The following is a 15,723-nucleotide window of genomic DNA, read 5'->3' as shown; positions in this document are numbered from 1 at the left end:
CCCCCATTGGAACGGACTGTAACCTCAGGATTCAGTGCATGGGCACCCGAACACGGAAATCCTGAAGTTACAGTCTGTCATTCACTGCTCCAACACTGGCTGCGCTGTGGGCATCCCCCAAACAAGTGTAGCTGGGGTTTTAACAGGGTATTGTCTGCTAAACAAAAGTTAATTTTAATTTTCTGGAGTGTCAGATTTCTCCAGTATGATAAAAATTACAATTTTTAAGAAACTTTAAAAAATGTGTCTTTTAAAAGTTTGTTTATATTTATTTCAGGTTTACCTTTTCCCCATATGAGAGCCCCAATCTTTGATTTGCTCTCTAACAATTTTAAAAAGTCTAAATAAAAGCAACTTCTTCACTTCCTGGTTAGCTATGAGAATTCTGCATTGTGATTGGCTGCTCAGACAGCTTGTTGGCGTCACAGCAGCACCGCATTAGGGATTCCCCACTATATGACACAGATCTCACTTAACGTTGAAAAAGGCAAACTTTGCTTCACTGAGAGCAAATTCCGGGCCAACAGGTTTTGCAGTGCATTCATATAGCGCCATTAACATAAGAGGACACAAGGACTTCCCCAGCTATCTGTTATTTTGTGGGGGTTTTTTGGGGGGGGGGGGGAAGGAATCGCACCCAAAATATTTAGCCTGCAGATGGAATGTTAAGAATCGAGTTTTGTTTAGGGATCGATTTAAATCTGCTCACAGCTTCCAAATATTTCAATTTTTTTGTTTTCCCGTGGGTGAGGGATGTCAGAACTATAGAATGGAACAAATTTCCACTTTGGAAGGGAGCAGTGTCAGGATCAAACACCCCACCGTCCACGTAGAATAATGAAGTATCCCAGGGCAAGTTAGGAATTGAAATGAATTGAATCTGGTCATTTTTGGGTTGGCACCAGAAGAATGTTGTAAAAACCCACCCGGGTCACAGGAACCCAACACCCACCCCCCCCAACCAAGTCTAGCCAACACACAATTCCAGTTCTACACTACCTGGTTGGCCCTTAATGTATTAAGTGACAGATCATGCCACTCAGGTTTACAAACAATTCCCACATTAAAAAGCAGCCCCCACTTTGCAGGACAACAGGAGACGAGCAGTAAATACAGCCCAGCCAGTGTGGCCCACTGAACAAAAGCCTTCGAGCTGTCAGAGGGTGCACTCTCATCCCATGGTCCACTCGGAGGAACTCCCTCTTTATATTTAGACAGTACAACTATTTAACTTTCATAAAGCTGCAGTTTGAGCTAACTGGGTTTATACTCTACAGTTGCTGCAATGCTGACCAGGTACATTGAGGATACATTGTCATTTGATGATGGCATAAGAAATAATCTCATTCATTCTTCAATTTGAGAGTTTTAGAGCCAGTTTACTCAGTCAAACAGCAAATTCAACTTAACTTTCAAAAGAGAACTGGATATATACTTGAAAAGGAACCATTTGCAGGGCTCTGGAGAAAGAGCAGGGGAGTGGGACTAATTGGATTGTTCTTTCAAAGCGCTGACACATGCACGATGGGCCAAATGGCCTCCTTCTGTGCTGTAACTGGATGCAAATTACATCTAAAATAAAACCTGTGCTTGCTATGAAATGTTAGTTAAACTTTTCACCCATACACAGCACAAAATGTCAGGCAAGTCCCTGCAGTAAAACATGTAGTGGAAGGAGTGTGGTTAAAGCCTTCTCAATTAACTCATGGCTTGTTGACCCAAGCATCATTTGGTGGGTTTGATGCGGACAAGGGCCACTCTGAAACAGAGGCCATTGTTACTGGAGCTCACTTATCTTTCGGTAGCAGTTTCCAAACATAATGAATGCAAGACAGAAACCACCTTCCATAGTCACTCCTTTAAATCAACACTATGTACAGCACTTTTATTTGAAATTAATACAATACAAAAGAACAGTCTTTAACCTTGTTCGGAAGTTTATTCGGTCCTTCTTTTGGAAATAAAAAAAAGATGTTCTCAACAATGAAACATAACAATATTAAGCTGGGGGGAAAACAAATCATCGACCCAGGCCACAACACCACACAATACAGAGAATGCAAAACCCTTAAAAGCTGGCAATCACTTACACTGGCTTTAATATTCCAGTGGATTATACATTTCAAACAGAAATAAGACAAAACCAATGCCATGTAACCGGAGAGCAGGTACTCACCTTACAGCATCCCTCCTGCTGTCAACTTTTAAGGGTTTACAGAAAGGTGAACATATATTTGCAACACGGAGATGCTTACACTTGTGGATTTATTTACAGAACATTTTGCAGATGGTAGTTACAGTGTTAAGCGCAAATGAGCCAAAGGCTAGTAAGATATGTATTTAAAATATAATATATACTAATTACATGCTCCCAAAATGGTAAAAAGCATAGTTGTGGCCACTTGTTCCTCTGCCTTGAGCACTACGTTAACGGTTAGTCCCAGCAGAATCTTCATGGGTTGCCTCCAATGCTCATTGATATTTTCCTCACACAAGCTCCAAATTGCACAATACACGTTACAGACTAGTTTCTTTCACTTTCATAAAAAAAATGTAGTTAGTATATATTGTGTAAAATAACAAACTGTACAGGCAGTAAAGGATTAAAACTCAATCGCCAAGTTTTTGCTGACACACAAACCGTTTGAGCTGTATTAATTTATTGCATCAAAATCTCCCCCAGGACCACCACAATTAAGCTTTAAGTCACTGCAACCCCCTTTCTGCAGGCTCCCTTCAAAACGTAAAGAAAATTTCCTTGAGGAAGCAACGTTAGACCGGAGGACTACGAAGCACTGCCATACAATCCATCCACAACTTACTGATAATATGGCCTATATCGTGCCTGATCAGGGTGATGTGGTCCAGGCAGTGGAGCCTGTGGAGGTGGGACCTGAATCCTGGGTGGAGGGGGACCTCTGGGAGCAGGCCAAACACCAATACCTGGACTGTGCCCTCCCGGCTGAGAAAATGGAGGACTAAGAGTTCCCTGGTCTTCTGTATACTGCGGCATTGAAGAGGCAGAGTAATGGTGGGGAGGAGGAGTGTTTACAGGGGGGCCACTGTGCTGTGGAGGGGGAGGTCCATGGGGAGGATGGTTCATATACGGTGGCATCTGAGCCATGATGTGCCCTGGCGGCGGGTTGATTGGTGGTGGAGCTGCTGACAGAGGTGGAGGCGGAGCCTGGTTGTACACCATGTGAGGGTTGCCAGCTGCCTGCGCCGGGTGCTGCATGGGGTGGTTTATTGGTGGTGGAGGGGGAGGAGGCGGAGCATAGTGCTGCTGTGGAGGCAGCATGTGGTGCGGGTGAGACACCACTGGATTGTTCTGGTATTCAGGATGATGATGAGGTGCAGCAGGCGGGGGCTCGCGACTGCCTGTACTTGAAGAGTCGTCTTGAATAGGAACGGTGATCAGATTGCTGTGTTTCCTTGTTGTCACTGTTGAAATTCGAAAGGTTTCCTGACTCACCGGCCTAGGTGGTGGAGCAAGAGACATCTCAGAGGGCGGTGGACGAATGTCCTCGTGCGTCTGGCTGTAGTGATCGTGTGACACGTGTAGAGGGGGTGGCGGCATCATGATGGCATGTTGCTTGGGAGGAAGATGAGAAATATGGTGCTTGTCTTGTGGCATCAAAAAGCGCTCGGGAATCTCTGCCGGAGGTGCCATTGCAGGATGGAGCGGTTCAGGCTGTGACCTAATGACAGCCTTGCCAGTTCTCATGTGCCGGTGGTTGATGTGAGCTTGCAAGTCTCTCTGAGAAAGGTAGGTCCGTTTGCAGCCTTGGACAATGCTACACATAAAGAGCGAGCCCCGCAAGCACTGCTCAATGCGCTGGACTGGGTCATTGCACCTAAAGAATGAAAAGGAAACAGCTTTGGTCAGCCCATATACCATTAGAGCTCCTTTCAAAAACACTAGCCTTTGTGCTTTTAAACATTCATGCCATAATTAAGCAACATGTTCTATTTAATCAGTGTGGCGTGTGTTTAAAAAAAAACACTAAAGGAAGTGTGAACCATCCCATCTGGCACTTCAATCCATTTCTGATCGCCAAAAATATGCTCAACAAACTTTCCCAATTTTATAAAAAGGAATCAGGGTTCAACGCGACAGAGCAAGTCATTTACTTTGAAAAGCAGTAAAGTCAGTTTATAAACGAACATGAAGTCTGGTCAGCCTGGCTTAGTTAGCAGCTCCATCAGAGGGCTGTGTGTTCAAGGCCCACCCCAGGACACGTGCTTACAGCCTGGTACAGGGCCAGTGGTGCTGGAGGTGCTACCAAACCAGGCCTCGCCTACCTATTCCAATCTCATGGCACTTTGTGAAGAACAGTAGTGAGTTTATATAATGGCGGGTATTTACTGACAATATGCCTACAGCCACTGCACTCCAAAACAATGTGTGCGCACACTCAGATGTGAAAGGCACTATATAAATGCAGGTAAGACAGGAAAGCTGAGGAGAATGCAGTCAGAGCCGAAGTCAGCACACAGGATTGGCAGTGGCCGAGGGGGTTTCAGGACAATCTAGGAGGGATGAGATTAGCATCCCTTTCCACCCTTTAATTGCTTCCATATAACTTACACCATTTGTGTTAAAAAATACAGCCGAAGTTCAGGTGCACATTATACGAGAAAACATTAAATGAGGGAAGAGCTCGTACAAAAAAAGTCCACAGTTAACCCGGATCCGGTAAAGAAATGGATAAAGGAACCCCAAAATATTGAAAATAAGGTAATGTCCTGGAAAAATGTTTTCTAATAAAAATCTCACCAGGAGTAAGTTTGTTTCCTTCGAACTGAACAACAAATGTGCACAATTACTGGCTTTAATCTAGGCCCGAAACTCCATGTTTTACACACCAATAAACCCCAATGCAGACAATGCCTCACAGTGCATATGGATTACAGAACTTAAATGTGACCAGTATTTGAATCATGTACAGCATGGAGGAGGCCATTTGGCCCATCGTGCCTGTACCGGCCCTTTAACAGAGTCATCTGTTGCGTGACGCATCAACGTTTTGATGCGTCATCCAACTAGCCCCACTCCCCCGCTTACTATAGTTTCACCTAGCTGTGAATTCTCTCAGGTTGATGGAATGCTCCAAGCTGCACATACTTGAAAGCTACAATAAAAAGTCTCGTGTAAAGCTGCTTAAATGGATATCTTCTTCCTGCAGCTCTCGGAATTAAAAGCTTTCAGCCTTTTGTAAACTTCAATGAAACATTACTGCGTAGACAACAATTCTACCCGCTCTAGTATATTATATCATTTAAAAAGATTCTTTTCTCGTCACTTTTTAACCTAGGGAAACATTTTTGAAAAACTTCAAATACCCATGTGCAGGAGGAGGATAAGCTTATTATTCTACTGTGGGCAACTCTATGACCAAATAAAATACATACCAATAAAGCGGAGAGTCCTCTGACAGAAACATAACTCTCTACAGCACGGAAGGTGGCCAGTGGCCTATTGCACTGGTATCCGCTCTCCGAAAGAGCTATCTGCTTGGTCCCATTCAGGCAATTGGACCTGTACTGGCTCTCTGATAGAAATACCCAATTAATCCTATTCCCCGCATTTCCCCATACAGTTAAAATGTTTCTTTTCAAATATTTATCCATTTCCCTTTTAAAAGCAATTATGGATCCTGACTGTTTCTGCTCAACAAAAGTCTCCCAACGATTCATTTGTTCTTCTGGTGATCTTAAAATGTACGCACCCCACTTACCGACCTGTGGAAATAGTTTGTCCTGATTTAGCCCATCAAAACCCTACAGAATCTGAAAAACGCGAAAGAGCTATAATAATTACACAACTGATTAAGAAGCTGTGATAATAACCATGACAAAGTCCGATCCATCCAGACCTGCCCAAGGCAGCCAGAGTTCTAACACTTCAAAGATGAAATGTCTTTCAGTAACAATGTATTGTACAGATTCACACGTGTGTTTTTGAATGAATATATTCAAGTCTGTCAACAATGTAAATATAAAGTAATCTGTTCTCGTGCAGTGTGGTATATTATATGTCTGTATATAATTCAGATTGAGGTAATATAAATGTAAGCAACAGTGATTCTCTTAATAAAAGTCATGGGATTTTGCTAGATATTCACTGTATATGCACTTTAAACACAAGGACATCCACAGTTCCTGGAACGTTCCAGCCCAAGCGACTAAAGTGTGTTCAACGCTACATTTTTGCTACTTTACTGTCAGCAAACCTGTACAGCCAACTTAGTCAAAATAAATGGTAAAATTCAGATTTATTACAGTATTGTGGATTTGTGGTGATTAAATCAACAACTGGACAGACTGAGTGTTCATGGTGTTATATCTAAAAGAGACACAGAAGCCAGCTAATTTCATTGCAACTATCTTTACCAAAGTAACCGCTCAGCGTTTTGTGCTTATGCTCTTATGTGCGGTGGAGGCTACGGCTGGCGATAACAGCAGACACTTTCATTATTTGTGGCACTCCTCGCTCCATGATTTTAAGAGGAGTCAATCTGTTTATTTGTGTGTTTTAAGTGCAAGGTGTGCAGTGAATATCATAGAACCATAAAATGATACAGCACACAAGGCCATTCGGCCCATCGTGCCTGTGCCGGCTCTTTGGTAGAGCGATATAATTACTCCCACGCCCCCACTCTTTCTCCATAGCACTGTCATTTTGTCCTTAATATTCCCTTTTGAAAGTTACCATTGAATCTGCTTCCACTACCCTTTCAGGCAGTGCATTCCAGATCATAACTGACTGCATATTTTTCCCCCCGCATCTCCCCTCTGGCTCTTTTGCCAATCATCTTAAGTCTGTGTCCTCGGGTTACCGACACTTCTATCACTGGGAACAGTTTCTCTCTCTCTACTCGATCAAAACCCTTCATAATTGTAAACACCTCCATCAAATCTCCTCTTAACCTTCTCTGCTCTAAGGAGAACAACCCCAGCTTCTCCACGTAACTGAAGTCCCTCATCCCTGGAACCATTCTTGTAAATCTATTCTGCACCCTCTCCAAGGCCTTGACCTCCTTCCTCAAGTCCTACAGAGAAGGATATTCAGTTATTGGAGGGGGTACAGTGAAAGATTACATGGCTGGTCACAGAATTTAAGGGAAAATTTGCCGATGAGACAATACTTGGAAGAATAGTGAACAGTGAGGAGGAGAGCGATAGACTTCAAGGAGGACACAGACAGGCTGGTGGAATGGGCGGACACGTGGCAGATGAAATTTAACGCAGAAAAGTGTGAAGTGATACATTTTGGTAGGAAGATTGAGGAGAGGAAATATAAACTAAAGGGTACAATCCTACAATCCTAAAGGGGGTGCATGAACAGAGAGACCTGGATTATATGTGCACAAATTGTTGAAGGTGGCAGAGCAGGTTCAGAAAGCAGTTAAAAAAGCTTATGGGATCCTGGACTTCATAAATAGAGGCATAGAGTACAAAAGCAAGGAAGTTATGATGAACCTGTATAAAACACTGGTTCGGCCTCAACTGGAGTATTGTGTCCAATTCTGGGCACCACACTTTAGGAAGGAGGTCAAGGCCTTGGAGAAGGTGCAGAAAAGATTTACAAGAATGGTTCCAGGGATGAGGGACTTCAGTTACGTGGAGAGACTGGAGAACCTGGGGTTGTTCTCCTTGGAGCAGAGAAGACTGAGAGGAGATTTGATGGAAGTGTTCAAAATCATGAGGGGTCTAGACAGAGTAGACAGAGAGAAACTGTTCCCATTGGTAGAAGGGTCGAGAACCAGAGGACACAGATTTAAGGTGATTGACAGAAGAACCAAAGGCGACATGAGGGAAATCTTTTTCACGCAGCGAGTGGTGAGGATCTGGAATGCACTGCCTGAGAGGGTGGTGGAGGCAGACTCAATCGTGGCTTTCAAAAGGGAATTGGATAGGTACCTGAAGGAAAAACATTTGCAGGGCTACGGGGAAAGGGCGGGGGAGTGGGACTGGCTGAAGTGCTCTTGCAGAGAGCCTGCACGGGCTCGACGGGCCGAATGGCCTCCTTCTGTACTGTAACCATTCTATGAATGAAATAGGATGAAAGATTGACGACCCTGGGCTTTTTCTCTGCTGACTGGTGGTATGATAGAAGTGTTTAAAATGACGAAAGATTGTGACAAATTGGATCCAAGTGACATTTGTGCTGTGTATGGAATTTAAGCACACGTCATATTTACAAATTAAAGACAACTAAAGATAATGGGAAATGCAGGAGGAACTTTATTACTAAACGGGTGGTGAGTTTGTGAAACAGATAACCAGCACGGGTGGTGGAACAAGAAACCTTGATGGGTTTCAAGAAGGAACTAGACAGATTCTGGTCAACAAATGGGATTCAGGGTTATTAGAAATGCACCAAGGAGATACTGAGGATAGGTGGGCTAGATGGGCCGAAGGGCATCTCCTGCCTGAAACTGTCACCATGTTTTCCTAAGTATTTATCATCCTTTAAAACACCTCAACTGATTGTGCACTTTTAAGCTTTCTCTGGGGGGGTGATGTGTTCCAAAGCCTCTCAACCCTTCACAAAGCTATTTTTTCTAAGTTTGCTTTCAACAGGTTTACAACCTTGGTGTCCTATTTGGCCCTGAGCTGAGTGTCCGACCCCATATCCTCTCCATCGCCAAGACCGCCTCCTTCAACCTCCATAACACTGTCCATCTCTGCCCCTGCCTCAGCTCATCTGCTGCTGAAACCCTCATCCATGCCTGTGTTAACTCTAGACCTGACTACATCAACGCACTCCTGGCCAGCCTCCCGCCTTGCAACCTCTGTAAACTTGAGTGCATCCAAAACTCGGCTACCCGAATTCTAACTCGCAGCAAGTCCCGTTCACCCATCACTCCTGCGCTCGCTGACCTACATTGGCTCTGGTCCGGCAATGCAGCAATTTAAAAATTCTCATCATTACTTTCAAATCCCTCTGTGGCCTCGCCCCTCCCTATCTCTGTAACCTCCTCCGGCCCTACAACCCTCCCGAGGTCTCTGTGATCCTCCAATTCTGGTCTTGGCTTATCCCCGATTTTCTTTGCTCACATTTGGTGGCCGTGCCTTTTGCTGCCTAGGCCCCAAATTCTGGAATTCCCCCCATAACCTCTCTGCCTCTCTCTCATCCTTTAAGATGCTCCTTTAAACCAACCTCTTTGACCCAGCTTTTGGTCACCTGTCCCAACATCTCCTTCTTGACAATCGCTCCTGTGAAGAGCCTTGGGACATTTTACGTTAAAAGCGAAATATCTATCTATATATACACACACATTGTTGCTGTATAGTTCTAATTTAAGATTATGTGCCCTTTTTCTGGTTTAGTTCTGATTTTAAGATTATGTCCCTGTGATGTATATCATTAGTATTAGGTCAGCTTTATGCTAGAATATTTGGCTTTATCAGGGCTTACTTACACTGCAAACTTAATTCGGAGTTTAACTACATATATTGAACTTGCACAAGAATAAAGTGCACAGTCTGAATGGAGGTATCTGCAGGTGTTTTAAGGAAGAAACAGTAACTCTTGTTTTGTAATGCTCAGGGATGTTATACCATGTGAACGCAATATCTAACTGACAACATCTTCTCTTCTGATGGGGCTGTGAAAGTCTTACTTTTAGCAATTCTTCACACACAGTTACTGTGTATTTCTCAAGTCCAACCACCAGCTGCCACTTGGTACTTTCAAATGGCCTTTTCCATCCATCAGTATCCTTGGTCTCGAGTTCCTCTGTCCTCGAATGAAACATATCTCGATTTCTTGGAGCAGTTTTAGCAATGGAGTTCCAATTTTATACCAACCCTCTTTGTACTAAAAACTATTATATCCCTATAAAACTCAAGTCCATCTAAAACTTGAATACTGCTCCCGTCTCTGGGGAGACTCTTCCAAACCTCTTGCACTATCATACAATCATAGATGTTTCCGGCACAGAGGGAGGCCATTCGGCCAATCGTGTCTGTGCTGGCCGAATCATAGAAAGTTACAGCAGGGAAGGAGGCCATTTCGGCCCATCGTGTCCGTGCCGGCCAACAAAGAGCTATCCAGCCTAATCCCACTCCCCAGCTCTTGGTCCGTAGCCCTGCAGGTTACAGCATCCCAAGTGCACATCCAAGTACTTTTTAAATGTGGTTAGGGTTCCTGCCTCTACCACCCTTTCAGGCAGTGAGTTCCAGACCCCCACAACCCTCTGGGTGAAGACATTTCCCCTCAAATCCCCTCTAAACCTTCCCCCAATTACTTTAAATCTGTGCCCCCTGGTTTTTGACCCCTCTGCTAAGGGAAATAGGTCCTTTCTATCCACTTTATCTAGGCCCCTCATAATTTTATACACCTCAATAAGGTCTCCCCTCAGCCTCCTCGGTTCCAAGGAAAACAGACCCAGCCTATCCAGTCTCTCCTCATAGCTAAGATTCTCTACTCTCGGCAACATCCTTGTAAATCTCCTCTGTACTCTCTCTAGTGCAATCACATCTTTCCTGTAATGTGGTGACCAGAACTGCACGCAGTACTCTAGCTGAGGCCTAACCAGTATTTTATACAGTTGAAACATAACCCTCCTGCTCTTGTATTCTATGCCTCAGCTAATAAAGGCAAGCATTCCGTATGCCTTCTTAACCACCTTATCTACCTGTCCTGCTACCTTTAGAGATCTGTGGATATGCACTCCAAGGTCCCTTTGTTCCTCTACACTTCTCAGTGTCCTACCATTTAATGTGTATTCCCTTTCCTTGTTAGCCCTCCCCAAATGCATTACCTCACACTTCTCCGGATTGAATTCCATTTGCCACTGTTCTGCCCACCTGACCAATTTATTGATATCTTCCTGCAGTCTACAGCTTCCTTCTTCAGTATCAACCACACAGCCGATTTTAGTATCATCTACAAACTTCTTAATCATACCCCCTATATTCAAGTCTAGATCATTGATATATACCACAAAAAGCAAGGGACCTAGTACTGAGCCCTGCGGAACCCCACTGGAAACAGCCTTCCAGTCACAAGAACACCCATCAACCATTACCCTCTGCTTCTTGTCTCCGAGCCAGTTTTGAATCCAACTTGACACTTTGCCCTGGATCCCATGGACTTTTAACTTCGTGACCAGTCTGCCATGTGGAACCTTATCAAAAGCCTTGCTAAAGTCCATATACACTATATGCACGTCAACCCAAGCACCCCACCCACCCGCCCCTTCAACCACCGTCTGCCCACCTGTGACAGAGACTATGGGCTGGATTTTGATTGAGGCGGCGTGTAGGAGGCGGGACTACAACTTTCGGGGTTGTAGTCCCGCCTCCATCAAGTTGTGGCCAACCCACGCGATTTTGACTTGATTGACCTTGTTGAGCCTGCCTAGCGGGCTCAGCAGGCCAATTAAGGGCCACCCGGCAACAGGTGATGTCACAGATTGACATTTCATCTGTCAAAAGCTTTTGACGGATGAAATATCAGCGTTTGACAGCTGGTTGAAGCCGTCAAACACTGACAACCTGTACTCCAAGTTAATTCCTTCCTCTCAGGCTGATTTAGGGATCTCTCCAGAACAGAAAGCTGAATGCTGCAGATTTTGACAGCTCGCGGCCATTCTGCTTTCTGTGCCGGTGAGATGTGGGACTCCCGAGACCTGAAGGAAGGAAGGCTGTAAAGGTAAGTAAATGTAAGTAAAACTTCTTTAAACACTTTACACACACCAAACACACTTACCTCTGAACTCATGCACCCATCACTCACCTGAACAGCGGACATCTCGAACCCTCCAAGCCCTTCAGCACGACGGTCCGCCTCGCTAACTTGGCGTGGTTTGGAGCCATCGGGAATCCCACACTTCAGCAATAAATATAGGGATTAGACTAAAAACTGCCTGTTAACTACCTGTTAACAGGCAGTTAATTGGCACCAATCCTCTTCCCGCCTCGGGGAGGCGGGTCCCAGCACAGGTCGGGTATCCGCCTCCTTTGAAACTGCCATGGAGGCGGGATGGGTTCGTGCCCCCCCCCCCCCCATTTTGAGATTTTAACCCCCCACAAGCCTCCAATCCCACCTCCACAGCCCAATGAAAATCCTGCCCTGTAGGTCCCGCATTGGACTCATCAGTCACCTGAGAACTCATTTTTAATGTGGAAGCAAGTCATCCTCGGTTCCGAGGGACTGCCTAAGAAGAAGATACACTACATCAAACGCACTACCCTCATCTACCCTCCTCAAAAAATTCAATCAAGTTTGTCAGACACGACCTTCCCTTAACAAATCCGTGCTGACTATCCTTGATTAATCCGTGTCTTTCTAAATGAAGATTTATCCTGTCCTTCAGAATTCTTTCCAATAATTTTCCCACCACCGAGGTTAGGCTGACTGGCCTGTAATTACTCAGTCTATCCTTTTCTCCCTTTTTAAACAAGGGTACCACATTAGCAGTCCTCCGTCCCCACACCTGAAGCCAGAGAGGATTGAAAAATGATGGTCAAGGCCTCGGCTATTTCCTCTTTCGCTTCGCTTAACAGCCTGGGATACATTTCATCCGGGCCTGGGGATTTATCCACTTTTAAAAGCTGCTAAACCCCTTAATACTTCCTCTCTCACTATGTTTATTTCATGTAAATTTTCACACGCCTCCTCCCTGATAGCAATGTCTGCTTCGCCCCTCTCCTTTGTGAAAACAGACGCAAAGTATTTATTAAGAACCCTACCGACGTCTCCCGCCTCCACACACAGATTAGCAGGTTAGGATGATTGGCTATGATAAATTGACCCTTAGTGTTAGGGGGATTAAATACGTGGAGTTACGGGGATCGGGTGGGATATGTGTCGGTGCAGGCTCGATGGGCCGAAATGGCCTCTATCTGCACTGTGGGGTTTCTGTGATTCTGTGATATACCCTCATGATCTCTAATAGGCCCTACCCTTTTAGTTATCCTCTTACTCTTAATATATTTATAAAACATCTTTGTGTTTTCCTTGATTTTACTTGCCAAGAATTTTTCATGCACTCTCTCTGCTTTTCCAATATCCTTTTTAATTGCAACCCGAAAAAGAGCTCTCCAGCCTAGTCCCACTTTCCAGCTCTTGGTCCGTAGCCCTGTAGGTTACGGCTCTTCAAGCGCATATCCAAGTACTTTTAAAATGTGATGAGGGTTTCTGCCTCTACCACCCTTTCAGGCAGTGAGTTCCAGACCCCCACCACCCTCTGGGTGAAGAAAGTTCCCCTCAACTCCCCTCTAAACCTCCGACCAATTACTTTAAATCTATGCCCCCTGGTTATGGACCGCTCTGCTAAGGGAAATAGGTCCTTCCTATCCACTCTATCAAGGCCCCTTATAATTTTATACACCTCAATCAAGTCTCCCCTCAGCCTCGTCTGTTTCAAAGAAAACAACCCCAGCCGATCCAATCATTCCTCATAGCTAAAATTCCCCGGTCCTGGTAACATCCTCATAAATCTCCTCTACACCCTCTCCAGTGCAATCACATCTTTCCTGTAATGTGGTGACCAGAACTGCAGGCAGTACTCTAGCTGTGCCCTAACTAGTATTTTATACAGTTCAAGCATAACCCCGAGTGGATACACATCCTCCTTTGGACGGAACTGTTCATGCCTCTATTTAATCCTATCACGGGTGCTCATCTGCACTTGCCCCTTGTTCCTCTTAAATCTCAAGTATACCTTCCGACAGGCTCGTCCTCCTCCCCACATCCTCACTGTGCTGAAATCAATGCACGCTCTCTCCAACTCATTCTTTCCCAGGCGATCAAAACAGTGACGCTTTGTACTTTCCTTGCTCCTGTAATCTTCAGACAGTCAAGTTTGGAAACAGAAACTTACCACTTGCCAAATGACCCCATCTTCTCTTTCATGCTTAGTACTGTCCTGTAGTGTGGGCCTAGGCTATTCCTCTTTCATGCTTAGTACTGTCCTGTAGTGTGGGCCTAGGCTATTCCTCTTTCATGCTTAGTACTGTCCTGTAGTGTGAGCTGAGGCTATTCCTCTTTCATGCTTAGTACTGTCCTGTAGTGTGAGCTGAGGCTATTCCCCTTTCATGCTTAGTACTGTCCTGTAGTGTGGGCCTAGGCTATTCCTCTTTCATGCTTAGTACTGTCCTGTAGTGTGGGCCTAGGCTATTCCTCTTTCATGCTTAGTACTGTCCTGTAGTGTGGGCCTAGGCTATTCCTCTTTCATGCTTAGTACTGTCCTGTAGTGTGGGCCTAGGCGATTCCTCTTTCATGCTTAGTACTGTCCTGTAGTGTGGCCCTAGGCCATTCCCCTTTCATGCTTAGTACTGTCCTGTAGTGTGGGCCTAGGCTATTCCTCTTTCATGTTTAGTACTGTCCTGTAGTGTGAGCCGAGGCCATTCCCCTTTCATGTTTAGTACTGTCCTGTAGTGTGGGCCTAGGCTATTCCTCTTTCATGTTTAGTACTGTCCTGTAGTGTGGGCCTAGGCTATTCCTCTTTCATGTTTAGTACTGTCCTGTAGTGTGGGCCTAGGCCATTCCCCTTTCATGTTTAGTACTGTCCTGTAGTGTGGGCCTAGGCTATTCCTCTTTCATGCTTAGTACTGTCCTGTAGTGTGGGCCGAGGCCATTCCTCTTTCATGTTTAGTACTGTCCTGTAGTGTGGGCCTAGGCTATTCCTCTTTCATGCTTAGTACTGTCCTGTAGTGTGAGCTGAGGCTATTCCTCTTTCATGCTTAGTACTGTCCTGTAGTGTGGGCCTAGGCTATTCCTCTTTCATGCTTAGTACTGTCCTGTAGTGTGGGCCTAGGCTATTCCTCTTTCATGCTTAGTACTGTCCTGTAGTGTGGGCCTAGGCCATTCCCCTTGGTTAATTAAAAATAAGAAGCCAATCAAGTGCTGTTGTAAGCAGACCAGCATTGGCTGAAAGGTCTGATGCAGCATTTTCATGTCAAGGTCAATTCTTTATGGTCAATTAAAACCTGTACTTAGTTTAAAACCGGAAAAAACCTATCATGGCAGAGTTAAAATAGAATTAGACACAACCACAATTGTGCATCTATCTTCTTGATAATATGTCTGTCATGAAGCTCACCTACATCATGGCCGCTGTCTTCACTGTGACCAGTGAATCATCTGAATTCTTCTCGCCCTCATTAAATGTTAGTGCTTGGTGGAGTAGTGGAGCACTAGCACATCAATGCTCAACATGACGAAGTCTGCTAACTTAAAATAGCTTAGCTCCTCTGCTAAACTAGCAATGGAATTTCAGACAAAATGCATTAAGCATTCATATACTCATAATAGCCCATGTTTTTTCCTTTCATTATGTAATAATTATATCACTTAAAACCTTTCAACCCCATTTCAATTTTCTCCCTAATCTCATGTCACCAAAAAAGTTTTACCCAATCAAAGCAAAAGCAATTGAGGTACAGCCATCACTGATCCCAGCATAAAACGCTAAAAAAAATTACATCCCGACTCCACCAACTCCCTTCCAGGCACCTTAACGTTCTCGAGTCTGGGTGATCACCAGCAGCAGACGATAAGCTCACGTCGTATTAAATCCGTCCACTACAAGCCTCAGAAGCCACTGTAGCTTTCCCTAGAGAGCAGCTTCCTGAAGTCGGCGTGTGATCACCTCTTGCACCCTTCCCACCAAGTCACGCAAAGGGCCCCACCTGCTGGACTTTCATCTCTCTCCCTAACCTTCAGCAGCATCTCCCAACCCAATGACCCAGGACCCAATCCCTCAC

General features: G+C 44.8%; 1 protein-coding gene across 2 annotated transcripts in view; it reads right to left on the bottom strand.

Annotated features, from left to right (window-relative positions):
- Window positions 1-1,914: 1,914 nt before the first annotated feature.
- The window catches only part of LOC147105456 (E3 ubiquitin-protein ligase Hakai-like), a 33,770-nt gene continuing 19,961 nt past the window's right edge, over window positions 1,915-15,723 (bottom strand). For both annotated transcript variants that reach the window (XM_086009821.1, XM_086009822.1), the window contains one exon: window positions 1,915-3,854. In XM_086009821.1, the coding sequence (XP_085865947.1) occupies window positions 2,819-3,854 (1,036 nt within the window). In that variant the 3' untranslated portion in view covers window positions 1,915-2,818. The remainder of the gene's footprint in view (window positions 3,855-15,723) is intronic.

Source organism: Somniosus microcephalus, chromosome 17, assembly GCF_052327205.1.
Source record: "Somniosus microcephalus isolate GS21.2 chromosome 17, FLI_Smic_1.0, whole genome shotgun sequence".
Taxonomy (NCBI): Eukaryota; Metazoa; Chordata; class Chondrichthyes; order Squaliformes; family Somniosidae; genus Somniosus; species Somniosus microcephalus.
The sequence above is the reverse complement of the archived record's forward strand: the minus strand, read 5'-3'. Positions and strand labels throughout refer to the sequence as shown.